Raw genomic sequence first — 10,061 nt, 5'->3', positions numbered from 1 at the left:
TCCCAGTCCGCCTCACAATCCCACCGATGCGTGGGGATTTCCTGATAAAGATGATCCTCCTCCCTCTGCTGGTACTGCCTTGATAGCTTAAAAATGTTTTTTTTTTATGAATAGTTTATAGTTTTTGGCTGAGGCCATGTTGTTTATTTCGGCTTGGGCCGTTTGAACTCATTCGCGGGGTGATCCTGTATCCTCCGGCCCCTTTTTTGTGAATTGTAATCTTAGTAAATTTTATTAATTGAAAATGACTATTCATCAAAAAAATATGAGAACTTGTCCTAAATCATGACCAATAAGAAACTAGAATTAATCAACAATACAAACATGTTATGTGACAAAAATTATTTCCCTCCTCTTGACATGTACCTTTTTTTATTGTAAAATTTATACATATTTATGTAATCATCAGCTCCAGAAATAACTTTCAAATAAGTTAAACAATGACTTATAGTCAAACTAGGCTAAACAGCTTCAAGAGAACCTGTCTAAGTATAACTTTAAAAGTGTAAATAACTTTATTTTATAACCTTAATATATTATTCCTTTGAACTTTCTCGTGTACGAGTCCAAAAATTTATACGCCAGAGTTTCAAATATAAACAAACTCAAGACAAAAAAAATTGATGCAATTAAGAAAGAATGTCTAAGTGACGTGTTGGACAGACGAATAAAATGCGCATGAACAACTGTGAGCAGGCATCAACGGTTCAGAAACTTTTAAAACACACAATTTCGTTGTCTTTTGCTTATTCGAAGAATTCAAAAACCAGAAAAAGATAAAGAAACCCCTTGATTTTACACCCAATTATCCGTGCCAACTTGTATTGACTCAACATTTCTTCAATGCCAAAAGAAGCAATCCAAGAAAAGCCAAAAGAAACCATTGAAATACCAACAGAAATCATAAAAGGGCACCTGGAGAAGCTACATTTGCGCTTCGGTGCAAACAATGAAATTTTTCTTCACATTAATTATTTATGGAGGAAACTTTACAATTTTAAATTTATTTTTTGAGAGGTATTTGAACGCTATTGGAATATGCTTAGGTAAACTTGCACTTATATATTATATATTGGAAATAAAGATCTCGATCGCATAGGTTTATTATCTTCCTTTACAAAACCCAAATATCAATGTTTATGAAAAATATTTCTTGAAATAAAAGAAATTCATCCAATAATTTGTCATCTGCCTCTATCCCGCATAATCAAATAAAAGCTGTGGACTGTGAACATTTAATGCAGAGTTTTAGAGTAACGCTATTGGATCCATTATCTGTCTTGGTCCAGTTTTTTGCCGGCCATAAGAAATAAGAAGCTAAAACATTCTATTAGCAGACCAATTGATAATATTGGATCCATACTATAGATATCATTATCTTCTCCAATTAGGTGCTATTTGAATCGGGCTGCAAATATTTAGCAATTGGTTGAACATTTCGCAGGATTAATTGAAGAAGTCCAGCTCAGGCTGATGGGTTTTCTCAGTGCTATTTTGAGTCTTATTGGATTTGGATTTGGCATTCCAATTGGGTTGTTCATTGGATATTTCATGTTCATATATTTTCAGGCAAATGATGTGAAGGTGAGTGCCCGATTGACTGCTTTTCGAATGTATTCATTTTAGATATTTATACAAATTTCCATGGATGTCGTGTTGATTTGGGTATTCATAAGCGTTGCTTATTATCCATTTATAGCTGACGATGGATGTAGTGTTGATTTGGGTATATGTAATGATTGTTTCTTATTCACTGATATCTAGTGTTCTGGCACAGTCAATCGCCCTGTTTATTTTGGCTGTCTGGATCTTCAGTTTGTGTGTACAAGCATATATGTCAATTGCTCTGTTCATTTCCCATGTTTGAATTTTTAGTTTAGTGTAATTGTAAGGCGGCGAGATTATTGTGTATATGCATGGGTACATGTATATGTGCATCGATTTTGGTTTTTAAAAGGATTACTCCTTGTATATACAAGTCATCTGCACTATTAATTTGAGTGTTTGAATTTTCAGCATGTATGTCTATGTTTTGATTTTCAGTTTTTATGTGTGTGCAAGCGGGTCCAATTATTGTGTGTATATGTATATGGATGTATCCATAGACCTGGGGTTTTTTAGTAAGGATTTTTCCTTGTATCATGTGATGTTCTGGCTGTCGGCTGGCTTGTTTGTTTAGGTATTTAAATTCTTAGACTTCATGAAATTATTTTCGCTCTACTGATTTGATTAATCGATTGGTTATTGATATATGCATGTGTGTGGGAACTATTGTGGGTAGGCATCGATGCATGGCTGTATGCATCCAGCTAGATTTCTGTAGGATTGTCCCTCATCCACGGATATTTGTAGTTGTCTAAAATGCAACTGGCCCTGTAGATTGGGTATTGGAATTCTGTGTGTGTGGATGTTGGGTGGTTATTGTAATTTGTGTGTATTCATCAATAACATCGATTTGGTTCATGTAAGGATTGTGTCTCATCCTCTAATATCATAGTTCTGGAAAAGTGAATTCTTAATATGGGTATTGACATTCTAGTTTCAATGTATTTATTCCTGTTGCATTTATTTTATTGGCAATTGTAACATACCGGTTGCTGATATATGTATCAATGGGATGATTATTATCTCAATAGGTTGATAACAGGTTGATTGTGTTGATTTGGATTCCATTAAGATTGTCTTTATCCCTTGATATTTGATGTTGTGGTAGACCATGCAATCTATTGTTTGATAAGTAGGAGATATTTTCCACAGCAAGTCAAATTTGTGATTTTGCTATCAGGATTTAACTGTGTAGTTTTTGAGTCAAATTCATTGACCCATGTTTCATGAGTAGTGATTCACATTATTCCATCTCTCATGAGAATAAATGGAACACTTAGCACTCGTTGGATCTAGGTGATGCTCATAGAGGAGAAGCATTGGGACTTCCGGAAGGTCACCCGTCCCAGTACTACTCCAGCTCGAGTGTGCTTAGCTACAGAGGTTCCTCAATGAGCTTGACTCAAAAACTATACAGTTAAATCCTGATAGCAATATCACAATCTATTGTTTGTTAACTTTGGTCCTTAAATTCTTAATGTGCACATAAATCCATATAAAGATGTGTGCATTATGCATGCATCAATAAGGATTGTGTCTCTTCTCTTGATATCAAAATCATAGCCAAGTGAATGTATAATTTGGTACTTTTATTCTGGTCTTGGTGTACTCATCTTATTGGACATTTTAGTTTTTCTGTTGCTGATATATAGATGTGTGGTGGTTATTTTATTTGAAGGTTGATGACTGGGAGCATGTTTTGATTTTGGGTTTCCTTTGGGATTGTCCTCATCCCTTGATTTTTGATGTTCTGCCAAAACTGATAGGCTTGTCAATTTGGGAAATGTTATCCTTGATGTGCTTCTATATACATAGAAATATGTGTGCATGCATCAATACATAGATAGATCATGAATTTAGGTTTCTGTACGAGTCCTTCCTCATTCCCAAATATTTCAATTCCTGGCAACATCAAGTGGCTCTCAGTTTGGCTATTAGCATTCTTAGTTGTGGTTTACTTATTAAGAGCTGTGTTGGTCGTTATCAGTATGTGTACATACATGATGATTTTTTTATGCACATAATTTTGGGTTCCTTTAAGGATTGTACCTCATCCCCCAATATTTGTTCTAGCAAAGACAACTGGCTTGTTGATTTGACAATTTTCTCTCTTAGTCCCAACAAACCTTGCTGTTGTAAAAATTTGATTGAGTTGACTATTAGATTGACATGTTTTTTAATTAATCTCTGTATATATACAATAATGTGTTATATGTGGTGTGGCTATTTCACACATATATGAATTCTTGACATGTATTGATTTCCCATCCATAAAGACAGTTTCTCATACAGTGAGAAGTAGAACCAAAATTCTGCCATAATCATCTGAATTTATAATTTGTGATTAGCAAATACTATTTGCAGTTAGACCTTGGTCTTAGATATTGTGACAAAGGGGCATCCCTTCCATCAAATCACCATGGACTTCCACCCAACCTTGCCTATTGAGGTATACCACACACAGCAAATTGGATGTGACATTTTACCCCATTTGAACACTTTATCATGTTTCTTCCATTGGGATATGCCACATGCAACAAGTTGGATGTGGTTTCTTACCTGGTTTCAACATTTAGTCAATTATTTTGGAAGTTTTAACCTGGGGCTCTTCCTTGAATATCCAATATTTCTGCATACAATTTGATGCTATTTATGTTCTTCTTGCTGTTCTATTGATTTGATGGTAATTAATTGGCATCCTTGTATATTCACAAGTTTTGAGTTTATGACTGATTTTTTAAATTAGTTTGTTTGTCATTGAGAAAGACACTCTTAGTTTTGATTCTTTATTAGTTTGTTGGAAAGTGCTAATGGTCTAAGCTGAAATTCACTGTGAATGCCTCATGGATATGGCTTCCAAGATTCAGGGTTTTGCCTGCGGCGTCTCATGGTTGCCATGCTGTTATAATTAAATTTCTCTCTGGTCACTGGGTAATCAGTTTAGATGCTACACACTCATTTTATCTTGTCAAACTATCATCCACCTTGCAAGTCCTTTTAAATACAAGGTGTATCAGTTCCCTGTGCTGTGCTCATGATCCGTGACGACCTAATTATTGCTAGCTTTTCTTGATAAATCATAGAAGTCTAACAAATGGTATTAAAAATGTTGTAAAAATTTTAAATTATAATATGAAAATCCAAACATCAAGCCCAGTGATGTCCAGATATTAGTCTGAGGGGTGGAATCAAGCAGAGTTCAACTTACAAGTTTGACTGTATTCACAGGAAAATAATGAACTAAATTGTGTCAATGTAGCTTCTGGATTTGATTAAGTTTTTTTTTACATCAATATTTCAGATCACCTACTGTGATCCATCAGCAGGATGAAAGCAGAGGAGAAAGTGATGATGGATCACAGTGTGTGATCCATAAGGTTGATGTAAAAAACTTACACAATCAAATCCAGAAACTACATTGACAGATCTAATGGATTGTGGAAATCTACTACCTCTTATGAACTAAATTATTAAACCTTAATTAAGCCAGATCTCAATGTAGCAGAAGCCTATGGTGTGTGTTGATCTTTTACTCAGCACTAAATGTAACCATTCCTGAACTATTGATTGGTTCACTTACGAAGTATTTGCACATTTGGTTAATGTGATCTTTGTTCTCCATTCACTGGCCTAATTTAAATTTAGTTTCCCTCTTCGCACACAAGAGTATGGGGGAGTTAGTGTATGGAATCTGTTCTTGAAAGAGCTCTAGAGCTTTCCATTTCCCTGCAGGTCTTTTTATCGGAAAAATGTGACACTATGCTGCAAATGTCAGCACTCTGTCTCCTATCTGCTAGATCCCTAGATGAAGGTTACTTGGGAAAGATTATCTCACCAATGTCAAAGTTGTAAGTACTTGGGCCTTGGTGCATGTTCAGTGCAAAATCCTATGTTTTGAAGAAAAAGGCAAACTATTTGGACGGGAAAGTCTGTTAAGCACCTCAGGGGAAGTGAGACTCATTACCTTCAAAACAATAAGCTGAATAGAATAGAAAAGCTAGATGTCATAGATCGTAAGTCATGTATAATGTTTTGGACATTGATCACCTCCAGAGCCCTGATTTGTAAATATAAGAGTGAATGAAATGAAATGTCATTTGCAAAACTGTATCCCAAATTAGTGAGGCTGCTTGTATATTTGCAGTGATGTTTTCCCAGTGGGATTCGTAATGGGCACACAGTATTGGGTATTACCCACTGAAATAGCATTATGGATGGTATTTCTAAATAAAAGTTGGGTAACAAAGGCCGCAGCAGGGGAGTAGTGCCCTGCACAGTATGGTCTGGTTGGTGTGATGAACTGTCTGTCTGCATTTCAAAACTCTTGTTATTTTCTTCGGAGATTATGAGCAGAGGAGAATTTAATTCCTACATATCGTGAACAATATTCATGTCATCACCAATTGTTGGAGACTTCTATTTATTCTGGAATATTGCAATGACCCAATGTTGTGCATGAACCTCACACAAAAAGGAGTAATCATCGAGCTGTGAGGAATGAGCTAGCAAGTGGTTTTGTTTGGTGAAACAGGTGTGTTCTTTATATCGTGAAGAAACAGTAGGCAGGGTAGGCTGCATATTGTTGATGTGAGTTTTATTCCAAACAATCATCTCTTAAATAATGTCACTTCTTATGCTATTCTTGCAAAGTAAGATAAATAAATGTCTTCAAGGTTCCTTCAATTGTGGATTTTCACTCAGTTTAATTATCTCATATGTTGGTTATCACAAATGGACTTACGCTACTTATTCAATGGATATCAATTTACTTCTATAGATTTGGCTTCACAATGTGTAATGAAAATATAGTTTTATTATATTTAACTTTGAACTCTCAACTTGATCTAATTATGAATGCAAGGAAGTATGGATGAACATGGACTCTACTATATGCAGTCTTGTCAGTGACTCCACCCACTTAGTGCAAGCTTCTAAGATATACTCAAAATATTTTCAAATCAATAACTCTTCTTGAATCCCATCAACGGATGCAAACTAAAGACTAGATACCAGTTGAAGTTAAGTATTTTCACTAGCTAACCATGCATGACACACAATCAGCAAGAGGCTAGTGACCTAGTTTTGTTCGAGTCCAGCAAGTAAATGTCCAAAATTTCTTTCATCCAACTAAACTACTTCTAAACAACATGACATGAAATCTACTCCAAGTAAGGAATTGAAGAAACCATGCAACACTTTAAAGCAACATCAAGCAATCCACCATGAAGACCAACGATGAATCATCAATCACTTTAATAGAATTATGGAAACGATTTCATCAAGACTCTCCCTTAGCTAACCTACCTCTACTTCTAGCTCTCTAATCTAATGCTTCTAATTTCCTCTAATGAGTTACAAACGAGGAGGCCTTGATCTTTCATAGTAGTTTAATTACAATGAAGGGGCAAGATTCATCCCTACAAACCCATTAGGGTTTCTATATTATCAACCAATTACAAGAGGAAACCACTTTGCAGTCAATAAGAAAATTACGGTGCTTTTGATAGCCAATGAAAAAATTGTACACTTAGCATGATATGATTGAAACATGTGTAACTCAAATTTCCTGATTGGTAGAAGACAACTAGGTGCCATCTCATCATCCTCATCTTGTAGACTTGATCAACCTCTTGATGATGAGAAAATATCTCTTGATAGTCAACATTGTCAAACCCTAAATAGTGATGGCATATTCCCAAATTACTTCATCTTCTCATTTTTTTTCATCTTTCACTCTTGGAAATATTCTCATTTCGATGACTTGGATTACTTGCATAGTCATGAGCTTGATCTTCATCTTGACTTAGATCTCTCTCCCCATTTGGAGTCCTCAGGCTTGAACCATCTCCTCATAGCATCCACTTGCTGTCTTGAATATCTCCTTGTCCTCCAAGCTTTCCTGGCTTCTCCTTGCATGGTTTACCTTGCAAGAAACGAGAGGAGAGGCATTAAGCTTCGTAAAACTTATAAGTATAACAAAATGAAGAAATCTAAAAGCTTTCATGATAATTGCGTTAACCTCAAGATCAAACCTCTCTTTCTCTTGCGAATATTAGAATTAAATTATGCTGAAATCCCTATAAAAACCAAATTTTCCCATCCATTACATGCCTAGATTTTGTTTTTCCATTACCATATTTATCTTTGATTTTGTGGAAAACCTGCCATGTATATCCAAGATTGATACCCACAAGGCAATTAGCTACCTTCTCAAAGTGTTTTATTCATCCTTCAAGTTGATTTGCTGCCTTAGGAAGATATTTCATTGCCTCAAGAAGGAAATCACTGCTGTATCTGAGGTAAATCTACCTTTGCTTGATGTTGAAAATGAACTCTCATCTCTTTCTTATATAGGCGATTGAAGGTAGAAAAGGTGCCATTCCTTATGCTGGCTGACGTGATTATTATGAGGCAATAAAATCATTTTGTTTAATTTGTTTATTATCCACTAAGGCCAACTTTAACAAGAAAGCATAATGATTTTTAAAATATTTTAACCTTTGTCTCAACAAAATTGCAGTTTATTCATGCTTTTGCTAGTCCATCTCATGGGGCGGAATATGCTATCGGAGAGGAGTTTATCCTTTCAAGAACTTTCTTCACTTAACTTGGCTTCAATCCTCCAATACATCATCGTCCCTTCTTTATGGAATGTTTAGTTTGTGGTTTAATGCATTTCATGAATCCTAGATATAGGCAGAGTCAAGGGTTGCAAGAGGATTTTGATTCCATTCTCATCAAAATTGCATCTCCTCACCTCCATTATGCCTTCAAGAGACCTCTCCAAACCTCATCGCCATCATCATATAGTTCAAAGCTTCACGCTGCAATTTTGGTTAGCCACCAACATACTTCCACATATCCTATATCAAAGTGCAGAAATCACCCTTGTGAGAGGAAAGAATCTTCTTACAGTGGTAGAGATTGCCACCCTTTGAGAATCTTTGATACATTGTGGCTCCTCAATCCCCATTTCTCCCAAACTTAGTCCAATTTAGTCCTATCTTCTCCCTTTGGATCAAATTGTCATTAAGTTAGTCTTTGTCCAAATCAACATCTCCAATTTTGATCTTTCTCCCCTCCAAAATGAGGGAAATTTTTTTGGTCTAGATAAGAATTTAGGATTCCTTAAGGCATGTGGAATTTCGCAATCCTTGACGAATCTTCCTCATCAAATTTTACTTTGTTGTTCCATCTCCAAAATACTTGAAACCTCATTCATCTATGCTCATTCTCCTTTCCTTTTCCATATAAATGGGTATTGAATTGATGTTTGGCATTCTAAATGTAGGTAAAAATCTTAGGAGGTTGAGGATTATAATCCTTGGAGGGTGGCAAAATCCGCCACCCTTCACAGAATTCTCCATGATCATTTTTAAGTTAACTTCAGTCTTTATCCTCTCACAAGCTCTTCAACTTTATGAATTTGTAATTTCCCCTTTTTAGTTAGTCCGATGTCTGTGAGATTAGTCCATCACTATGAACCTTGTAGGGTAGTCGTTTGGATAGAGGGCACATTGATTCACCCTTACCTCCTATTTTGGGACATCTCTTGAGTGCAGAGCAGTTACCAGCTAGGTGTAGGCACATCAACTTTGTTTTGGTTTAGTTTGAGGGACTTAATATTTATAGTAAGTCAATTATCCTTGAAATTACTATAATTGGTAGTGGCTACTAGAGGTAATCATGCCATAGTGCAGAGCAGCATTAGTTGCAGTTTCCTTCTACCTATGTTTGGAGTGTTTCTTAGGACTTACTAGTCACAATAATTCAATAAGGGTCACTCAATTTAGCAAGGCATCTGATAACCAATCATAACCCCATTTACAATGGTAGTCTATGCTTTGACTTAGGAATTATTAAAAAAGGAGTATAATTAATGATATTAAATATTATAATAAATTTATTTAATAAAGTCACTTTAATGATTTCAAATGACAATGGGGTCATGATCCATCAATTAGTTCTTCAATTGCCTTAATTTTATTATAAATGGTGTAGTAGAGAATAAAGTAATATTGTATTTAGCACTTGTTAAAGCTTGAGCGGGTTGGGTAGTAGGAGGTGAGGTAATGCATCGGTTGGTTTTCCCAACCAACCGACCCTTTTATAAGCACTTGGAATATTGTCAATAGGATCAGGATGTTTTGGTATGAATAAAGTAAATCATTTCCTCACCAATTCGGTATTGTGCTATTAGTACATTGTATGTTTTTCTCTGTATACACATCTTTATTATGCTGTGAACTTGAGTAGAATTTCCATTCTACATTTTTGGTGTCGTTGCCTAAGTCCGAACCTAGAGGTCATTGGCAAGATAGGATGAAGTAATGGGAAGACCCTTCCTACCATGTATACAAGTAACAAATAGTGACAGAGAAGAGGAGGAAATAGGTAGGGAAGATCAGTTGACATGCAATCTAGTGATGGCTTGGGAAGTTGCAGTTGATTAGTAT

At 35.6% G+C, this 10,061-nt stretch overlaps 1 protein-coding gene across 1 annotated transcript in view; it reads left to right on the top strand.

Annotated features, from left to right (window-relative positions):
* The first annotated feature begins 885 nt into the window (after nt 1-885).
* LOC149528958 (synaptotagmin-2-like) overlaps nt 886-10,061 on the top strand; it is an 87,360-nt gene continuing 78,184 nt past the window's right edge. The window contains exons 1-2 of the mRNA XM_089810013.1: nt 886-1,046; nt 1,445-1,584. Coding sequence (XP_089666139.1) covers nt 950-1,046; nt 1,445-1,584 — 237 coding nt within the window. The 5' untranslated portion in view covers nt 886-949. The remainder of the gene's footprint in view (nt 1,047-1,444; nt 1,585-10,061) is intronic.

Source organism: Cupressus sempervirens, chromosome 11 (genome assembly GCF_028749045.1).
Source record: "Cupressus sempervirens isolate cs-2001-9-10 chromosome 11, ASM2874904v1, whole genome shotgun sequence".
Classification (NCBI taxonomy): Eukaryota; Viridiplantae; Streptophyta; class Pinopsida; order Cupressales; family Cupressaceae; genus Cupressus; species Cupressus sempervirens.
This window is presented reverse-complemented; position numbering and strand designations above follow the sequence as displayed.